This window comes from Lycorma delicatula, chromosome 5 (genome assembly GCF_047948215.1).
Source record: "Lycorma delicatula isolate Av1 chromosome 5, ASM4794821v1, whole genome shotgun sequence".
NCBI classification, from domain to species: Eukaryota; Metazoa; Arthropoda; class Insecta; order Hemiptera; family Fulgoridae; genus Lycorma; species Lycorma delicatula.
Window position 1 is genome coordinate 132,133,735 of NC_134459.1, and position 21,512 is coordinate 132,155,246.

The following is a 21,512-nucleotide window of genomic DNA, read 5'->3' on the forward strand; positions in this document are numbered from 1 at the left end:
GGATCCAGCTACCAGCTGAAAGGTCATCGCATAAAAGATGTGTTTTGTGCAGCACAAAGAAGTCAAAGTAGAGATTTTGGATTTGCAGTGTATGCAATGTTCCACTTTGTTTAGGAAAATCAAATGTGTGTTTCCAAAAATACCATCAATAATAATAATATTCAAAACAAAAGCTGCTAATAGATTGAATAAGTTGCATTTCATATTTTTTTGGTGTATATCAATATTTTTTATCTTGTTATTTTTTAGTATATAATTAAAAATATTTTACCATTCATTGTTTTTTTGTTAGTTTATTAATAAACAGAGTTTTAATTTTGTCTCCAGTAAAATTAAATTACCAAAAAAATTTTTTTTCTATTATAATTATCTTAGTTTTGCATTTCCAAGTAAAAAGTCCCGTGGCTGCATAGTGATGTTAAAGATGCATCACCTTATCAGAACAGGAAGGTAATTTTTTTTAAACATTGTGGAATCATCATTAGGGTCCCTAGGAAACCAAAAGATAGGTTTACTCCAATTTAGAAAGAATTAATTTTGCTGTGTAACATGGGCTCAAAGGATTCACAAACACCCTGTGCTGCAAAGAGTTAAAAGTTTATTAATGTTGATTATCTTAACAGTTTTATCATATAATTATTTGTTAAAATGCTTGTAGTATAGTTAAATTACAACTATATTGCTTGATATGATTTAGATAAACTAACTATAATATAACAACTAAATAGATAATAACTGTGACTCTCATACACAACAGACATGACTAATTTTATACTATGACGACCAGTTGTTGTAATTTTACCTTTTTTTAAAGTTACATTCCACATACATTCCAAATTAAAGTTACATTCCAAATTGAACAATAACTTTTCCTGAGGATGGTCGAATGACCAAAAGTGCTAGAAAAGAGAACGTGGAGTAATTGTTGGTAAGGTTGAATTTCATTTTATTTATATATATAAATAACTATAACATCTAGGTAGTAAATTTTACTTACCCATCTTTGAGACCAGCAATAACAAAATTTTCATAAAATATTACTGTTGAAACTTCATCTGGGGAAGCAAGAATTTTTTGAGGCATTGATGGTTCATGAATACTCCAAACACTGATCATACATCTTCCAAGAGATTCTTCCATTAATGAGTGAGATTCCTGCTTTAACACAGCCATCTTAAACAGTTTTAATATTATAACTAAGTTTTAGTTTTTTATAAAAGGTGCAATATTACATTTTTTATTTATGGAAAATTAAAATAAATACCTGGAAACAGATTTATTGGTTAAATAATTGAATTTATTAAATAAGGTAAGGATGAAGGTACAATTATTAACCCATTTATTAAAATTTATATCATAAGTCCTTACATAAGATAGTGCAACCACAGAGGCACATAGTTCCTTCCTCATATAAAAAAATAATAGTTTAATAGGTAATCTCCATAGTTGTTCATTAACGCACCTACTATTTTACAGTTTTGTTACATTTATTTACAAACTCTTCAAGAAATAGGGTTCGTGCAGCCAGCTTGACTATGTAGCTAATTATTATCTAAAACATGGAGAAAAAAAATTACAAAAATATATTTGATTACATATAAAAAATTATTTTTTAAAAAAGCTTTTATTTAACTAATATTAATATTAACATTAATAAAAAAAGGAAACAAATTAGAAAACCCCTCTAAACAGTAAAAAAAAAGAATTAAATCAAATTGAGAATGTTAAACAAAAAAATATAATATATTAACAAATATAAAAATGCACTGAAAAGTAAAAAATAAATTATATAAATATCTAATAAATAACCAATAAATAAATGTAATAATTATTAAATTTTAAAATTAAAAGTAATGAAAATATTTAGTTAAATAAAAACGTGGCGCAGTTTTTATAACAATGTATTCGAATAAGTATTTATAGACATTTGCTGTACTTAAAATATATTTTTTTGTTTAATGAGGTTCTTTAGTATATGTATATACTTTATTTATCTGTAATAAAATAACTCAAGTTTTAATTATTTGATGGTTCAAATTTGCATCGAGATGACCTTTAAGGGTTAGTTAATAAGATTAAAAATAAAAATTAAATTTAGAAATCTTGCACAAAGTTATTTACATTTTGACGGTAATCTGAAAAATGATTAATTATTATCATTATTATAATTGTAATCGTAATTATGAATTCATTAAATAAAAATTCATAATTAATTAAAATGAAATTCTTAGCGGAAAGAGTGCGTTCAATTTGGCTTAGATTACAAGCAGAATTCGAAGAGGAACTTCAACTATGTGCGAACATGTACAAAGAAAGCGAGTGGGTGCATTTTCCAGGTTTGATCAAATTGAGAATTTTTTGTTTAAAATTCTCAATTTGATTTAATTGTTATTTTTTTACTTTTTAGAGGGTTTTTCTAATTTGTTTCCTTTTTTTATTAATGTTAATATTAATATTACTTAAATAAAAGCTTTTTTAAAAAATAATTTTTTATATGTAATCAAATATTTTTGTAATTTTTTTTGTATTTTTTTTTTTAAGACTAAAAAATAAATTAAAAATATTTATTTTTACACATAGAAGTTACATACGTGTACCAAATTTCAATCATTTTCATACGATAGTTCATGAAAAATGAAAATTTTCAACTAATTGCATAATTTAGGGGTAGAGTGTGTGGGGGTGGGTTATATCAAATTCCGACACCATAGTGCTGTATTGTCATCGAAGTTACATACATGTACCAAATTTCATTGATTTTCGTACGATAGAGCAAAATATATAGCAGTTGGAAGATTTGATTATTCCTAAAGCGAGTTAAATAAAAGATTTTAAAAATTCAGTTATACTTTCTGAAATTCTTTTGCTTCGTTTTACATTTTATCTTAATATCAATTACTTATTCTAATGATTTTTTTTTTGTTTGAAAATTAAAATTGATATCTTCTTTGCTTTTCTTTAAAAAATTAAGCCTTTAAGCCATTAATAAGCTTTTTTTTAAATTGAAGGTATTTTATGGGTAAATGTCAACTAATCCTTTTATAAATTATTTCAAAAATATTTAGACAAATTGAGAAAAAAACATAATTTTAAAGAAAAATACATTTTATACAGATAAATTTTTTTTTTTAAACCACTAGACTATTCACCCAACAAATTTTATAAATAGTTCACCTTGATGTTTCATTGAGAATTTGCCGTTGAAGTATATATTTATTTTCTTCTTCTCCTTAATTACTGATTATTTTTGTCTTTTCCAAACTGATTGACATATTTTTTTCTGGTCCTTTATTCCAAATTTTAAATTTTGGTTAAGGTGATTTACAGATCTGGTCAAAAGTACAAAGTCATTTATCTACAAATGAGTTCTAAGATAACCACCATTTCCATTTATCATAACTACTTATGTAGAAATTTTTCCCCTTTGTGTTGTAAACTTTCATAATTCCATTCAACAGTATTAATTTACAAGTAAGGAGAAAAGATTAGTATATTTCCCTGTCTTACCCCATACAAAACCTGTATGTCTGGTGACAATAGATCTCCTATTCTAATACAGCTTTTGTAGTTCCTGTAAGAAATTATTTATAGCAATAATAAGGTGAACTGATATATTTCTTTTCTTTCATAAAATCTTCCTTGGTACTCAAATATTTTAAATAAGTCAGTGAAACCTAAGAAATATTTCTTTACTAAACTCTAAATATTTTCTAATATCTGTTGAACAAAAATCAAATCTTGAGTACTTCATTGCAGACAAAAACCACATTTAGCTCCTTTAATTGGTGTTTTAGTTTACTGTGAAGTCTGTTAAGTGGGATTCTGAATAAATTTCACCAGATACTCTGATTAAAGGTATCCCTACAGTTTTTACAATTTCTTTTGTCACCCTTTTTTTTATAGATCATTTGATAGTTTTTGCCATGGCACTCTAAACTCTTAACAATTCATTTCACCAGGACCTCCCATACAATACGCAATCTCATGGTACCTAGATGGTTTTCTAATTTTCAGTGTTTTAACCGCTGTCTGCAGTTCTCCCTTAGTGATTGTAGAGTTAATGTCTGCCTTGGTTAGGGTAATTACTCTATGTATTTTCCGCTGGTTCAAATAATAAACAGACATTTATCACCTCGTAATTAGATATGATCCTTTAATACTTGAATGAATAATACAAAATTATGTATAATTAAATATAAATGCCTTAATGATTCTATAAATGATACATTGTTAAAGAATATACATTATATTTTGTAAGTTTGTACTGAGTCCATGAAGATTGATAGAAGAAGGCTGGAAGAAGACTGCCTGAATGTAGTGTGGAGCCAGCATATATAGTGTGTATGGAGCCGCTGAATTGCCAGGAGTGCCAAGTGTGAACTGATAGAAAGACCTTTAAATTTCAAGCCCTTAAATAAAATTTTAATAACATGCACTGAGTCTGAACAGTGATATACTATTCTGCTGCTTCTACTACTACTTCTGGGTAGTTTTCTAGCAAAATCTCCATTGCATCACCCTACTAGCTGAATTGTTCCCTAAAATATTCATGCCGTCTATCTAATCTTCTTAATGAGCAGTTTTCCTTCTTTATTCTTCATAAATTGTAACAGAAATTTTTGTCTCTTTTCATGCTCTTCTTCAATACCGTGTAAAAAATTCTGATTATCTCCATACATCTCCTAAAATACTTCTATTTTTCTTTTTTTTCTATCCTTCACTCTAATTCTGAGTCTTATTCTTTACAATTTTTATTTCATATTTCTCTAGAGTTTTTGACTGTAAGTACTTGTGCTTCACTAGTATTATGTAATGCAGATGTTGAGCATTATTATGCTTCATTTACTTCTATTTCCCAGAACAAAAGCTCCCCCAGCCATGAAAGCTAGTAGTACTTTGACTTTTTTTTAAGTCAAAATTATTCTTTTTTTTTAAAGCAGCTTACTAACTAAAACATCAATTAATCATAACATTATAAAACTAAAATCTTATTGAAATTTAACTAATCAGTTGGTTACTAGTCAAATAACTGACAGATAAAACTCACTGTTTTTGATGCTTCATGTACTGCTACAATTTGATTTTGAGCTGTTAAAGAAAACTGTATTAATTTTATCCTTCTTTCTTCTAGAAATTCTACATTATTCACTAATATAGGAATATGTCCATCACTGAAACCTAAATTCTTTTCTTTTTGTGATAGTACGCTTTTACATTTCATTCTCATGGACTCTTCTTCTTCTTCTAACAGAACCAGCATCACCTATAAAATAAAAATGTTAATACATTTTTATATATTACAACTTTCCCATGTGTTTCTTATCATTTTGTGTCATTCACATTTTTTAAAAATACAATCTTATTAACACCTTTCAAAATTTCTCCTAATTGGAATGTAACAAATAATACACTAGAGTTAATTTACTTACGATATTCTACATCAAGTTGGAAAGAGGAATAAAGAGTACTTAAAGGCTATAAATTTCAGATTATGTATTTTTATGAACATATGTTAGCTGGCAACATATTCTTTCATTGACCACAAGACAGTATACCATACCAAAGAACTAGAATGAACATATTATAAAAAAAATTGAATGACATTTTTTTTTATGTTCATTATAGATAATGTTATGTTCATAATAGATTTAACCAGGAAAAATTTTGTTTTTGCAAAGTACACATGGTACATAAATATTTTTCTAAAGAAACCTTTATCCATACAATGATTATTCCACATAAGTTTATACCATACTGTAAAAATGGATTTAGGTGCAACATTAAAATAATAGACCTTTTAAAATAAAAACTGTAATTTGTTTTACTTATTGAGTCCTTAAATACAAATTCTTTATTTCCTATTAATGTTGCAAAGAGCTATATCTAAATAACAAGAGCTGGTTTTACTCCTATTCTAGTCGTTCAACAAGAATGTATGAAAATACACACGTTGAGTGGATTGCTCCTACTGCATTTTGTGTTAGAATGAATATGCAAAGACTGCTAATATAATGATGTATTGTTTTAGCATTATTTAATAAAAAAAGCAATGACTTGTTTTAACAAAACCTTTTGGCATTGAACTGTTTATATGTTTGTGATACATTAATAGCCAAATGCATTTGCTAATTTCTTGCTGTTAAGCAGAACAAGATATGTGGAAACAATCTTTCATAAAAATTTGTTTCAAAATGACAGCTGCTATTTTTTTTAAATAGGGAATGAAGAGATGCAGTGCCGAAGAAGTTTCATCACCAAACATATTATCTTCAATCCTGATGTAACCATCATTTCCAGACTGTCTTTCAGCAGGTATGAATTAGATAATTTTTTCTTATATTTTACTCCATCTTAAGATTAAAATTTATTTATTTCTGAGATCATTTATGCAACTGTGTAGCATCATGCTGTACAGTTATGTGTATACTTCCTCGGAACACTTTTAAATGCTTAAACTTTCATTGGTTTTCAATGAACTTATTTTTTTCCCTCAGACACCTTATTTATTTAAAAGTACAGAAATTAGGGTATAATGGTAGTACCTTCTCAACAGTTGTCAGTCAGTGTTGCATAGTGTCACTGAAAATAGTACTTACAATATTTCTAGTAATTTTTTTTATTTATGTATTTTTTTTTTTTTTGGTGTGATTAAACCTTATACAGTGAAATAAAATTCACTTATTTTAATTTTCAGTTTAATAATTCAATCTCATTGTAGAGATCTCTATAAGTTTCTTTAATTCAATATATAACAAGCAAACTTTGTTGTTTATAAACTAGTTTATTGTATTTTAACCCCCACACTATTCTTAAATTGTCATCTTTGAGTGGTAATTATCTGCCTTGCATACATTTTATCTTCATTGTGAACTTATGAAATATTTAAAACCATATTAAAATTTCAACTATATTTACCATATGGGAATAATAATAAGAAATGGAAAACCAAATATAGTATTAGGTGAACAGAACTCTCAAATCAAGAGACATCTTTTAATTATTGCTCCATACAGCATGTTAATCATTATATTTCACATTTTGTACACACAGCTTAGATTATATTTATTTTAATTTGTTACTTATTAAACAAATATTATTTAAAAAAAATTTTGAGCCATTATTTTATTAATCATTTGTAAATAGGTCAATTTATTTTAGTTGTAACAATATTAAGAGAATTTTCAATCTATTTTGTTAGATACACGATGCATCAATCTTCCCATAAAATTGAAATTTAAGACAAATAGAAAAGTATGATCAAATTCAGAAGCTTTATTATGCAGAAAAAGAGCTAAATATTTACTGATAGTGGAGTATTTATATTGGCTAAATTGATGGGTTTCTTTACTTAAACATATTAGGTGGTTCATTTATCATAATCAGTAACCTGCAGTGGTTACTATTTCTTAATTATTTAAAGTAATATAAACTGCATATCACATAGTAATATTTATTTATATAACACTATAAGATTGAATGATATTGATTGTTAAGATAAAAGTAAGAAAGTACTGTCATCAAAAATCTCTGATCCTACTCTCTTTTATTTATGTTCTTTAAATAAATGGCAGAGTCAAAAAGCTATCATATATGAATAAATAAAATGTATCTTTAAAACATTGCATTTGTTTTTATTTGTTAATTACTCCATTCTTAAAAAAATAGAATGTAGTAAATTCAAAATTATCAACAGAGCAGCCATAATTAGCTGAAATTTTAGATAGTCTAAACAAGATTTATTAAAAATCATTTGCAAAACCAAAAAAGATTGTATTAAAATAATATTCTATATTAATGGTAACAACAAGGTACAGTTTCAGAAGAGAAAGAAATCTGTCAAACAGTTCAGATGCATGATAACATAAGTACAAAACACATCGATCAGAGCTTTTTTCTTGAAGTAAAGATGTTCACTGTGTAGCCATTCTGTATAAAATAATATTATATGATGTCACTGTGCAGTTTGATTATTATTATTATTATTATTATTATTATTATTATTATTATTATTATTATTATCACACTTTGAAAGATTGACTTTGAAACTTACCTCTGCTGCTGCTGAAAAGAAGTTGTGAAGTCTAAGAGAATTAATTGGGTTATTATAAATGTAACCTTCATTTTCTGTGTCAATATCATCACCACCTACTCCTAATCTTTCCTGAAAAATGTTTCAATATTAGGTTTTTTTATGTTCTGAATAAATTTATTTATTCTAAATTCATGTGGATTTCTCATAATTGCAGCACTTGCTACAAAAACTAACACATTCATTTTGTTCAGCTGATACTCATATTTGACTCTCAGCAGCGACATAGCTGTATTGGGAATTGTGAGTATGAAAGTGAGTAATGGCATTTATACATTAAGCACCTACAGACTAACCATCCAATTTTACTTGCTTTTAAAGCATAAATTTTTTAGTGTGTAAAAATATCTACCCTCACAGTGATTCAAACTAGAACCTCCCAGATTAAATACAAAGATGCTACCATTCTGCCTCACAGGTTGTTGATTTTTAGCATTGACATAGTTAATTTTGAGACATTTGTTTATTTAGTAAAAAATGATAGAAAATATTTAAATACTGTTTATGTAAAATTATCTTGATAGTTTATATTTTGTATTATTAGTACATATTTTGTGTACTAACTTTTCTTCATTATTGTTAGTCTGCTTAAAACGTAGCTTCTCCGTCTCTCCTTATCCTGCTATTACCTCTGTCCCAAATGTTCCTTTTCTCTCTCTTCTGTATACACGTAGAACGGATGTTTTCACTTCCTTTGCGTACTTTCACCCTCCCACTTTCTTTTTGGTATCTAGCATGTAGTTTTATTTAATGTTATAAAACATTGAAGAATCTCAATAGAATAGTGCTTTAGTAAATTGAGCACCCTTGAGAAGTGTTCATTCGAATGAGTTTTTGGTTAACTGTCAACAAATGCGGCATCAAGTGAAAAGCTTTTTCAAATCAAAAATATCAAATAAACTTTAGTGGACATAGTCTATCAAGATGTTTGCAATATCAGCAAGCTCACATATCTTCAGTCAGCAATCATTTAATTCAGCATTCTGGTTAATTTTAGATTTCTTTGATCATAGTGGTTTTTATGTGTCCCTAGCATGTAGTCACAGACCTTAAAAAGTCAAACAGGGTTGAAATTTACACCTCTTCTGTTTTGTTTCACCAGTTATCAATTATCACACTACAATAGGTACTTAAATTATGATACACAGTTGTGAAAACAAAATTCCATTTTATAATAAAGTGATGATGCTATCGGACTAGAAACTAGCTTTAGTTGGTGGTCTACAGTAAATATTTTTTTTATACCTTTGTTCTTGACTAACTCATATCTTCTTTTGTATGATCTTTCATCCAAACCCATATTCTTCTACCGATTGCAAGTTACGTCTGATTTGAGCATATATCATGATGATCTTTTGTACATCTTCAAGTAGTGCAATATTTTTGCACCACTTCACAATCTATTACTTTGCTGAATATGGAACCATTTTTGGAATATATTTACTACTTGAAAATGAAACAACAGAATGGTTCTTTACCTGAAGTTCTCCCCCTCATAGTACAAGGATTATATTACTACTGCATGAAATTAAATTAAACTCTACACACAACTTTCTTGCATTTCTCCTATTATAACTGAATTTCACTTAAAAATTTATTTGTAAAGTGGGATTTTCTTGTCCATTCTTGGTCCTGGAAGTCCACTAGGAAGTTGTAGTAATAGAAAAGGTTGGTACCGATGATGGCGTGGAAGACACAGCAAGGATGAGTGGTCCATAGCTCAGCTATAGCTGCGTGATGATTTAACCACATATACTATGACTTAGACAATTTTACGACAGTTCCCTATGACACTGCCATCACTCCAGATGCTATTACCAACAAGAAGGCAACAGTGGTTGGTATCAGCAATGGATTCTGCCTTATCTGACAATGCTTCTAATTTTCCTTCTCAGTCTTTGTAGGAGCCTTTTGTGACAAGCTTTACATATGTTTTGAGTGTATATCATTATGATCTTTAAACATCGTACAATATTGTATGATATTACAGATATCAATATTTTTATATCTTTAAATATCTTATAATACTGTTCTTATAAAACTGTTTTTGCAGAAAGAAAAAAGGAACTTCTATGATTGATTAACTTTTCACCATTGGAAAATTTTTTAACACTTAATTCTTAAAGTGGCTACACTGAGATGCAATCTAATTAAGAGCGTTCACTAGTTTCAGTGAGCTTTAAAACAGCTTTCTATAGAACACTTATTTGGCCTTGAGATGTTGTGGTTAGCAATGAAAGTAATGGCTCAGAGATGGAAGTAGAGGCTTCTGTTTTCAACACTGCTGCTTCATACATTCTACTGTGCATCCGCTATTTCGGCTGCCATGGGCCATCACAGCTAAAATTGCCTGCATTTTATCAGGCATGGCATGGTGCATATGTTTCATATAATTGTAAGCCTCAGTGATTGGTAGAAGTCTCATCTAAATCAAGTTGTCAGTCTTTCAATAATTTTTTACTTGTTGACTCTCCAGGTCAGCATGAATGTTTCTGCTGCTGGCTGATTTCTAATTTCCGATACAATGCCTTGTTTCAACACCTGAAATTTTATTTTGTTGTAGCATTTTCAATATGGGAAAACCCTATTGGTCAGAGTTTTTACACGAAATTAGTTACACCCTGAAACTATGATCACTTATTTAGTTGATTTTAGTGAATTTATGCCTCTGATATTTTTTTAAGTACTAGGTTGGAGGTCACCAATTTTGACGGTACTGTGAAAAAAATATATCACTCTTCAAAAAATAAAAACTTCCATAATCAGGCGACATTAGAAATAAACAAACTTAGAACAAATAAAAAATGTTTCTGTGGTGAATAATTGTAACTAAGTTAATTCAAAAATAAAGAATAAAATCAATTTAAAACAACAAAATTGTTGGAAAGTTAACATGGTCACAAAACACTGGCAGCAATAATAAAAGACTGACTACTATTTTCTTTCAGCTGTACATAGTCATCCAATTGGTGCAGAGACCAACATTTCTTAATTAAATTATTTATTATTGCTTGTTTCAGTTATTGTGATCAGATTATATTAGCTAGAAAGGTTGCAGGTTAAGGTATGTTTTGATTGCTGCTGGGACGGTATAAAATTTCCTATTTATTATTTAGAATATGATTTACTTTAAAATAAGTTCTTATTAACATTAGGGTTTCACAGTATTGTGTCACATATTTAATCCTGTATAAGCTTCATAAAGTTAATGCTTCTATGGCATTTAGGAACATTGTTACTGTTTACCTATTTATTCATTATTATATACTCCTATCTTCTATACCTGTTGGACCGGACCCAACTCAAAGAATGAGAACAATCGACTGAGCCCTTTCTTCGGTAACTCTTCTCACGGAACATGTGTTTATTGTGTGTCAGTGGGCAATTACTATAATTAAAGTAACTTGTTTGTTTTTGATGAGAAATCAAAACAGTAACACTTAAAACGTAACGTATATTACGCATGTAATATATTTTTTGTAACTCTTCCTAGAATCTTTACATTCTGAATCATGAATTCGTGGAGACTGATGGGCTATGATATTTAATTCCATTAAAAATTTTCAATTGCATTTTCTCATCATTATTGCTCATGGAATCGTTCCTTAGTTCTTTTTTTGAATGATACTGTTGTTTTACACAGTTATATCAGATATTTTTGGAAACATTAAATAAAAGATACATATCGGGAATCTCTTTTTGAGGTAAGAGCTTGTTTACGTTCATAGAGTGGATTTTTCCATAATTTTGTCACTGGATTTGTTTGGTTATTATAGTTATTTTTATAAATCTATTTGCAGTGTTTTTATTATATTGGTAAGTTAGTAATCGTTATATTTATAATGACCTTTATGATTCAAAAACTGTGAAATTATTTCACAGCTTTCTATCACAGTCCGATAGTTGTGATGATTCTGATTTGGAAAATAATTTTGTTTAAGGGGTGAATAATAATTCGACTGTTCAAATTTGTGTCAAAACTTTGAATTACCCAATTTATGATTTCGCTTCGGAGGGGAAAGTTAATGATATGGATACTAATCCTGTTTATGAGGTTACATAGATGGTAATAATTGTATTGTACACAATCATAGGCCATCAACTAGTAAAACTAATAACAGTAATATTAGTAGCCTGTATCACTACAACAAAGTGAATGAGTTGATGAAACAACCATATCTTTGCTTGTCACAGGATGATCATAAACTACTATAAATAAAAGATTAAACAAAAGGAAAAGAACTGATATAAGCAGGTGGTTACGGATTGGCTGGTCATTTACAGTTAATCAACCTTTAATCCTAGTATTCAATTAAAGTGCGGATTAAAAAATTCAATAAATGAACTTTCAAAGCCAATTGAAGTTGTTTCAATATTTTTTCTGGAAAGTATGAAGAAATTATTTAAATCTGAAATTAACAAATATTCAAGAGCTGTATCTTACAAAGCTGAAAAGAACAAGTAATTTAAAAAAAAAATTGTATAGGCGACTGTAAAATTGCATGAGGTTTATCCATTTTTTTATTATTTTACGCATGTGTATTGTAAAGAATCCTATACTAAGCAATTATTGGGGTCTGCTAATCTGTTTATATGCACTCCACATCCAGCCTTAACACTAGGGATCAGTTTTTATCCATTCTTGTGAATTCTCATATTGGTGATAACCGATATAAATTTACATTTAATACAGTGAAGTAGGCCATGATCCTTTGCACAAATTAAGACTATTTATAAATTGTCTGCTTTCAATAAGTTCAGCTTTGTTTTCTCCATTTGAGAATTTAACTTCTAAGGAATTGTGGTTTCAGAGGCAGGATACAATTTCATATACATACAAAAATAAGCCTGATAAGTATCAACTAAAAATATACGTGGGATGTTCACGTCAGTCCAGGACTTTTGTTAGACTAGAGTGAAAATGGTGATTGCTGCGCATCTGTTGGTTGTACACATAAGGTACAAGTCTCAGCTATTACCACATGGTGCACTGGTGTTAAACAACAACAGTCAGTTGTAAAGAACATAACGTCCGTTGTAGTGAATGGATGTGTGAAACAGTGTGTTGTAATGAAATTTCTTGTGAATGAAGGCGTAAAATCTGGTGAGATTTATTTTTAAATCCTTGCACATTACAGTGATAAGACTCTTAGTCGCAGTAAAACATTTGGGTGATGCAAATGTTTTAAAGAAGACTGTACATCAGTGAGTGATGATCCTGATCAAGGTGGTTCGGAACCACCAAAGTTACTGCCTCAGTTTTTTTGGGATAAAAATGGTATTATTGACATTGATTTTCTACCCTGAAGTCAATATTAACAGGGAGTACTTCTGCCAAGTTCTTAAGATATGTACAATGCTCTCAAGAAAAATTACCTTGTATGATCACTAAAGGTGTTCAGTTTCTGAAGGACAATGCACGACCTCATACAGCCCACCACAGAACATGAATGCTACATGATCTTGGCTGGCTTATTTTTATTTAATTTGAGCCACACCCCTCTACAGTTTGGACCTTACTCCCAGTGATTTTCACCTGCTTGGGCTCTTGAAATTGTTCCTGGAAGGCCAGCATTTCAACAGCAACAATAAGTTGAAGCAGTCAGTCCTATCTTGGTTTCAATGTTAATGATAAATATTTCTACACTGCGGTTATCCAGACACTAGTGAAACACTGTGATAAATGTTTTTTTTTTTTTTTTTGTCTTCAGTCATTTTGATGCAGCTCTCCAAGATTCCCTATCTAGTGCTAGTCGTTTCATTTCAGTATACCCTCTACATCCTACATCCCCAACAATTTGTTTTACATACTCCAAACGTGGCCTGCCTACACAATTTTTCCCTTCTACCTGTCCTTCCAATATTAAAGCGACTATTCCAGGATGCCTTAGTATGTGGCCTATAAGTCTGTCTCTTCTTTTAACTATATTTTTCCAAATGCTTCTTTCTTCATCTATTTGCCGCAATACCTCTTCATTTGTCACTTTATCCACCCATCTGATTTTTAACTCCTATAGCACCACATTTCAAAAGCTTCTAATCTTTTCTTCTCAGATACTCCGATTGTCCAAGTTTCACTTCCATATAAAGCGACACTCCAAACATACACTTTCAAAAATCTTTTCCTGACATTTAAATTCATTTTTGATGTAAACAAATTATATTTCTTACTGAAGGCTCGTTTAGCTTGTGCTATTCGGCATTTTATATCGCTCCTGCTTCGTCCATCTTTAGTAATTTTACTTCCCAAATAACAAAATTCTTCTACCTCCATAATCTTTTCTCCTCCTATTTTCACATTCAGCGGTCCATCTTTGTTATTTCTGCTACATTTCATTACTTTTGTTTTGTTCTTGTTTATTTTCATGCGATAGTTCTTGCGTAGGACTTCATCTATGCCGTTCATTGTTTCTTCTAAATCCTTTTTACTCTCGGCTAGAATTACTATATCATCAGCAAATCGTAGCATCTTTATCTTTTCACCTTGTACTGTTACTCCGAATCTAAATTGTTCTTTAACATCATTAACTGCTAGTTCCATGTAAAGATTAAAAAGTAACGGAGATAGGGAACATCCTTGTCGGACTCCCTTTCTTATTAGGGCTTCTTTCTTATGTTCTTCAATTGTTATTGTTGCTGTTTGGTTCCTGTACATGTTAGCAATTGTTCTTCTATCTCTGTATTTGAACCCTAATTTTTTTAAAATGCTGAACATTTTATTCCAGTCTACATTATCGAAAGCCTTTTCTAGGTCTATAAACGCCAAGTATGTTGGTTTGTTTTTCTTTAATCTTCCTTCTACTATTAATCTGAGGCCTAAAATTGCTTCCCTTGTCCCTATACTTTTCCTGAAACCAAATTGGTCTTCTCCTAACACTTCTTCCACTCTCCTCTCAATTCTTCTGTATAAAATTCTAGTTAAGATTTTTGATGCATGACTAGTTAAACTAATTGTTCTGTATTCTTCACATTTATCTGCCCCTGCTTTCTTTGGTATCATAACTATAACACTTTTTTTGAAGTCTGATGGAAATTCCCCATTTTCATAAATATTACACACCAGTTTGTATAATCTATCAATCGCTTCCTCACCTGCACTGCGCAGTAATTCTACAGGTATTCCGTCTATTCCAGGAGCCTTTCTGCCATTTAAATCTTTTAATGCTCTCTTAAATTCAGATCTCAGTATTGTTTCTCCCATTTCATCCTCCTCAACTTCCTCTTCTTCCTCTATAACACCATTTTCTAATTCATTTCCTCCGTATAACTCTTCAATATATTCCACCCATCTATCGACATTATATATTGGTGTACCATCTTTGTTTAACACATTATTAGATTTTAATTTATGTACCCCAAAATTTTCCTTAACTTTCCTGTATGCTCCGTCTATTTAACCAATGTTCATTTCTCTTTCCACTTCTGAACACTTTTCTTTAATCCACTCTTCTTTCACCAGTTTGCACTTCCTGTTTATAGCATTTCTTAATTTCCGATAGTTCCTTTTACTTTCTTCATCACTAGCATTCTTATATTTTCTACGTTCATCCATCAGCTGCAATATATCATCTGAAACCCAAGGTTTTCTACCGGTTCTCTTTATTCCGCCTAAGTTTGCTTCTGCTGATTTAAGAATTTCCTTTTTAACATTCTCCCATTCTTCTTCTACATTTTCTACCTTATCTTTTTTACTCAGACCTCTTGCGATGTCCTCCTCAAAAATCTTCTTTACCTCCTCTTCCTCAAGTTTCTCTAAATTCCACCGATTCATCTGACACCTTTTCTTCAGGTTTTTAAACCCCAATCTACATTTCATTATCACCAAATTATGGTCGCTATCAATGTCTGCTCCAGGGTAAGTTTTGCAGGCAACGAGTTGATTTCTAAATCTTTGCTTAACCATGATATAATCTATCTGATACCTTCCAGTATCGCCTGGCTTTTTCCAAGTGTATATTCTTCTATTATGATTTTTAAATTGGGTGTTGGCAATTACTAAATTATACTTCGTGCAAAATTCTATAAGTCGGTCCCCTCTTTCATTCCTTTTGCCCAGCCCGTATTCACCCACTATATTTCCTTCCTTGCCTTTTTCAATGCTTGCATTCCAATCTCCAACTATTATTAAATTTTCATCTCTTTTTACGTGTTTAATTGCTTCATCAATCTCTTCGTATACACACTCTACCTCATAATCATCATGGGCGCTTGTAGGCATATAAACGTTAACAATCATTGTCGGTTTAGGTTTTGATTTTATCCTTATTACAATGATTCTATCGCTATGCGTTTTGAAATACTCCACTCTCCTCCCTATCTTCTTGTTCATCACGAAACCTACTTCTGCCTGCCCATTATTTGACGCTGAGTTAATTACTCTAAAATCACCTGACCAAAAGTCGCCTTCCTCTTCCCACCTAACCTCACTAATTCCTACTATATCCACATTTGTCCTACCCATTTCCCTTTTTAAATTTTCTAGCCTACCAACCTTTTTCAAGCTTCTAACATTCCACGCTCCGACTCGTAGAATGTTATTTTTTAATTTTCTGGTGACCCCTTCCTTAGTAGTCCCCACCCGGAGATCCGAACGGGGGACTATTTTACCTCCGGAATATTTTACCAAGGAAGGCGCCTCCATTATTGCTATGTGAAAATGCAGAGCCACATTTTCTTGGAAAAAAAGCAGCTGTAGTTTTCCATTGCTTTCAGCTGCGCAGTACTCAGAGGACTGAGTGATGTTGATACGGCCGTTTAAGTCGTCCTGACTCACGCCCCTAACAACTACTGAAAGAGCTGCTGCCCTCTTTCAGGAATCATTGCTTAGTCTGGCTCTCAACAGATACCTCTCCGATATGGTTGCACCTTCGGTCCAGCTACTCTGTATCCCTGAGCACTCAAGCCCCCTCACCGACGGCAAGGTCTCATGATTCATAGAGGAGGGAGATAAATGTAGCAGATACATTGAGAAGTAAAAGTATTGTTTACTTTTATAAGTGTGTTCTACATTTATTAAAAATTAATAGTCTCGAATTGACTGGAACTCCCTTCATATATAGTTTGTGATTCTTCAACTGGTTTTGTTCTGAAAATTGAGGTCTACACTGGTAACTCAAATTCAAACAGCTCTATAATTCCCCTTGTTCAAGGAGTTTTTACTGATTATGTAGATGAAGGACACAATATATGTGGATAGGTTTTACAGCTCGCATAGTTTTTTGATTTTTTGTGGTCTAGAAATACCTAAGCTGTTGGAACTTGTATGCTGAACTGTAAAGTATTGCCTAAGATACATTTGGTTGCCAAAAAGCTAAAAAAAAATTTAGTTTACACAGGGAGGGATCATCTTCTTTGTGTAAATTGGAAAGATACCAGAGATGTGCTGGCATTATAATCTGTTCACATAATTACTGCATCTGAAGTTCAGGTTTGCTCTAAAGGAGGTATCTTTACCAAATCGAAACTAGATATTATTGTAGACTATAATAAAAATGGTCAGATTTTCATATTATACATGCAAACGAAAACAAATGAATTGATGGAAAAAAATTATTTTATCACCATGTGAATTGTTAATGCCTTCATTGTTTGTGCCATGCTTCAACATTTATTGCAACATTTAAGACATAAATGCTGTTTTAATATTATTTTTATAACAATTGGCATTGCCTTAGAAAAAAAGCAGGAGTTGTACAGAAACTTTAAATGAAAATATACTTAGCAGCCTGATACAATACCTCCCTATGGAGAAAAAAAGCACTACCTGCAATAGTGTGTAAATTTTCTTCTGAAAAGGCAAAAACTGTTACTGGAAAGGCTGCAAGGAAAGAAACTACCTGGGGGTGTCCTTATTGTTCTGTAGCACTTTGTTTATCAGTGTGGTTTTGACTGCATCGTACCAAAGCAAATTACATTTAGACACAACTGAAGTTGTTTGTAAGTGTATTATTTATGAGATAAATACTAACTTGTAAATATTCAAATAATGTGACTAATGTAAATATGACTATGACAAGTGTAAATATTCAAACTTCAAAATAAAGTTGTTTGGACTTTTTGTGTAAATGTTTATTCATTTTCAAGATTTTCTGAGATTTGTAGCTAGTACAATATGCATATCATAAGAAAAATAGAAAAATAAAAATTGTTGCAATTTTTTTTAGAAATATTTCTTCACTTGTAAGACTTTTTTAATTAATTTTTTATTAAAGTAGCAATGTTTTATATTCACAGTAAATTACATTTTTTTATTCTTTTAAAATGATATATAGAATGTCAACATTTCTTAAATATGAAATGAAGGACTTTTTTTTTTTTAAATACTTCAGAAATCCCCAGGATACCAGGTCCATGGATTCCATTGTATTCTAGGGTTCAAAGTGTTAAATGATAGTAACATATTTTTTGACAATGTAACATTATTAGCTCATATACTAACACAAAATAACCATTATGTTAAATGAGTTGAACAACAAAAATCTAATACTGTTTTTGACCATGGTCTAAATGTGTGCCTTGCTAACAGATAAAAAGCACCATAAATAACAGTAACTGTCTCTGAAGATAACCAGATAAGATTTTTGATAAGACCAGTTAAAATTATTAAGACTTAAGTTTAAAGATATTCATCAACAATAAATTTTGGTTTGGTTTATCATTAAAACTTGAAATTTTTGTATAACCTTTACTGCCCAGCATGACAGATAACAAAACATGTAAAATAGTTTTAGTATTAGTTTAGTAAAGTTTAATATTAAAGCATATAAATATGTTTAGTGTCATGTAGTAAAGCTAGTAATAAACAAATATCAGTAAACGAGGAATTCCTCGTTATCTTAAACTTTAATTAGATTCTTGTTTGTTTTTTGTATTATTTTCTTAAGTAAGTTTCTTAATATAGTTTCAACAAAACTTAACGTATAGTACAAGAACTTTTGTATGTTTAATCATCCTGTAATATAATATATAAATTGATAAGAATTTTTGTGATTATAAATCTACAAACAAGACATTTTATATACAGTATAAACTATCGTAATTAGAAAAAGAAATGTTTTAACTCTATTAATAGAGATAACAGAAATTTATACCCATAAATATACAACAAAAAAGATTTCTTTATATTTTATACTAATTATAAATCAAATCACAAATATTAAATAAATATATTTAATTTATAATTTTCTATTATTACATGTCAATAAAATTAAAATAATAAAGATTGGAAAATTAATGTATAATAGAAAAAATCTTACATGAGAACGATTGTATTTAAATTCTCCAAGAAAGAACTATTTTTAATTAATCTTACCTTTGCAAAACACTGAAGTAAATCTTGAGACTCAGAAGTTGTAGTATAGAAAGCTACGGGATGTTGAGTCCACTTTGAGCACACTTTTATATCTTCTGTTTGAACCTCTTCACTCAGATTTTCCTCATTAGTCTGTGTATGCATCTGCCACAAAAATAATAAAAGAAAAGTCATGATACTATACCCTTTCTATTATTAGCCTGATGTATAATTACTTAAGTCTAAAAACAAATTTATTTATATTTTTCTGTTTTGCAGCATAATAATTGGATAAATAATCTAAGTTTATTTAAGAAATATTTATTTTGTATATATCTAAAGAAAATTATTATTGCAATGGGGATCCTCAAAAATGAAATTCTTGAAATTAGACAAATATATATATAAAATAATAATAGAAAATTAAAGATAAGAAACCATAGTAAGAAGTAAAATAATATTTTTCCAAAAATTTTTGTAAAAATGTTTACTTTTCAAAGATGCCACTAAATTAAAAACAAATTAATCAATATTTTTTTTACTATCTCGCAGGACAATTTGTAAACACATTCTTACTTACAGCAGGTATGAAATGATAACACTGCATAGACTACTCACACACAAATATAGTTGTATTTATTTTGATTTTGTTAGCTTATGAAGTGTCAGTGCAACTTTTTTAGTCTATATTGCACATAACAGTTAGTATTTTCAACCAGTTTTTTGAAAAATACGTGACAAAGATTAATGATGGAAAAGTAGATTCGTATGAGTACTCCATCTGGAGTTAGTGAGCAAAAAATTATAGTTTCATTTTGTATGAATAATAAATGCTATTCCAAATCACTTTTTAGGAATCAGCATTTTGCAAAATAATTTTTTTCTTCAATTTATTTTCATTAATGAGCATATTACTGGTATGGTAAAACGCATACATATGCGTAAATAGCATAAAAATGCATACATATTAAAAAAATTATGGAAGGATTATACTGTTGGAATTCATAGCATATTTTAGTCTCATTAGGTACAGATTTGTTTTAACCCTAATTGATTTTAAAGTTAATTTTCCTGAATCATTGCTTCACTCACAAACACCTCTTTCCTTTAAACCTATGTAATAAAATTTTCAAGTTTTCTGGGGTTGCTCCAGTGGCCGTGTAAATTCATACATTATAAAATATATTTTTTTTAAATACAAAATATAGGATAAACAGGAATTTTAAAATAAAAAAGTTTTTTAATACATCAGTAAAAATTAGTTAATGTGAAGCATTATTCATTAATTAACTAAGGAAATGCATATGCAAAATATAATGCAAAAAAGGTTAAGATTTCATTAAAAAGATTGGATTTGATTTGAAACCCCTTAATCAAATGATAATTTACTTTTAAAAATTATGTAGCATTAAAAGTATAACTGAGATAACATCTAAATTCTGAATAAAAACTCCCCAGTTAACCCTTTGATCTAATGACATTTTTTGTCATCAAAATTATTTTGAGTATATATTGCTAAAAAATGTGGGTCCCATTTGACCCTCCAGCTTTAGAGCTACCTTATATAACAGCCCAAACTTGAAAAACCAATAAATATCAGAAAGTTTTAAAAAATATTATAAAAAGATTTTAATTCAAAAACATTGGATTGCATGGAACTACCTTTTTTCAAAATATTTCCATGTCATCTGCATTAATAATACTTTGAATCTTAAAAATTAATGTTTATAAAATATTTTTAAGTATGGGTGTCATTCAGCGCCTTGTTTTTTTGGGCTTAAATGTTTATTTATTGAAGTAATTACTTATTTCAATAACTCAACCTGATTTATTGCACTGTTATTCAACAAGAATAAAAATTGATAGTTTACTAAAAAAATATAGATCGTGTGATGCATCCTGTCAATGTAGGTTAGAATATATAACCAAATATCTACAAGTATTTTGGTCAATTCGTTTAAAGTTCCTACTATTCTCTGGATAAAAGCCTAAATCTTATCTAAGTAAAATTTTTTTATATTACCAACCATTGGCCCAGGGGGTGGAAAAAATGGAGTTTCGAAGACAAAAAAATCATACCTCCCTTAATAGGCACAGTATCGAATCGATTTAGAGTGGTAGCTAGTCCTCTAA

General features: G+C 29.7%; 1 protein-coding gene across 1 annotated transcript in view; it reads right to left on the reverse strand.

Moving 5' to 3' along the window:
* Nucleotides 1–21,512, reverse strand: part of LOC142324540 (cytoplasmic dynein 2 intermediate chain 1-like) — an 89,965-nt gene that overhangs the window by 32,940 nt on the left and 35,513 nt on the right. Inside the window, exons 7-10 of the mRNA XM_075365378.1 lie at nucleotides 19,401–19,544; nucleotides 8,051–8,161; nucleotides 5,048–5,263; nucleotides 998–1,173 (exon numbers count right to left, since the gene is read on the reverse strand). Coding sequence (XP_075221493.1) covers nucleotides 998–1,173; nucleotides 5,048–5,263; nucleotides 8,051–8,161; nucleotides 19,401–19,544 — 647 coding nt within the window. The remainder of the gene's footprint in view (nucleotides 1–997; nucleotides 1,174–5,047; nucleotides 5,264–8,050; nucleotides 8,162–19,400; nucleotides 19,545–21,512) is intronic.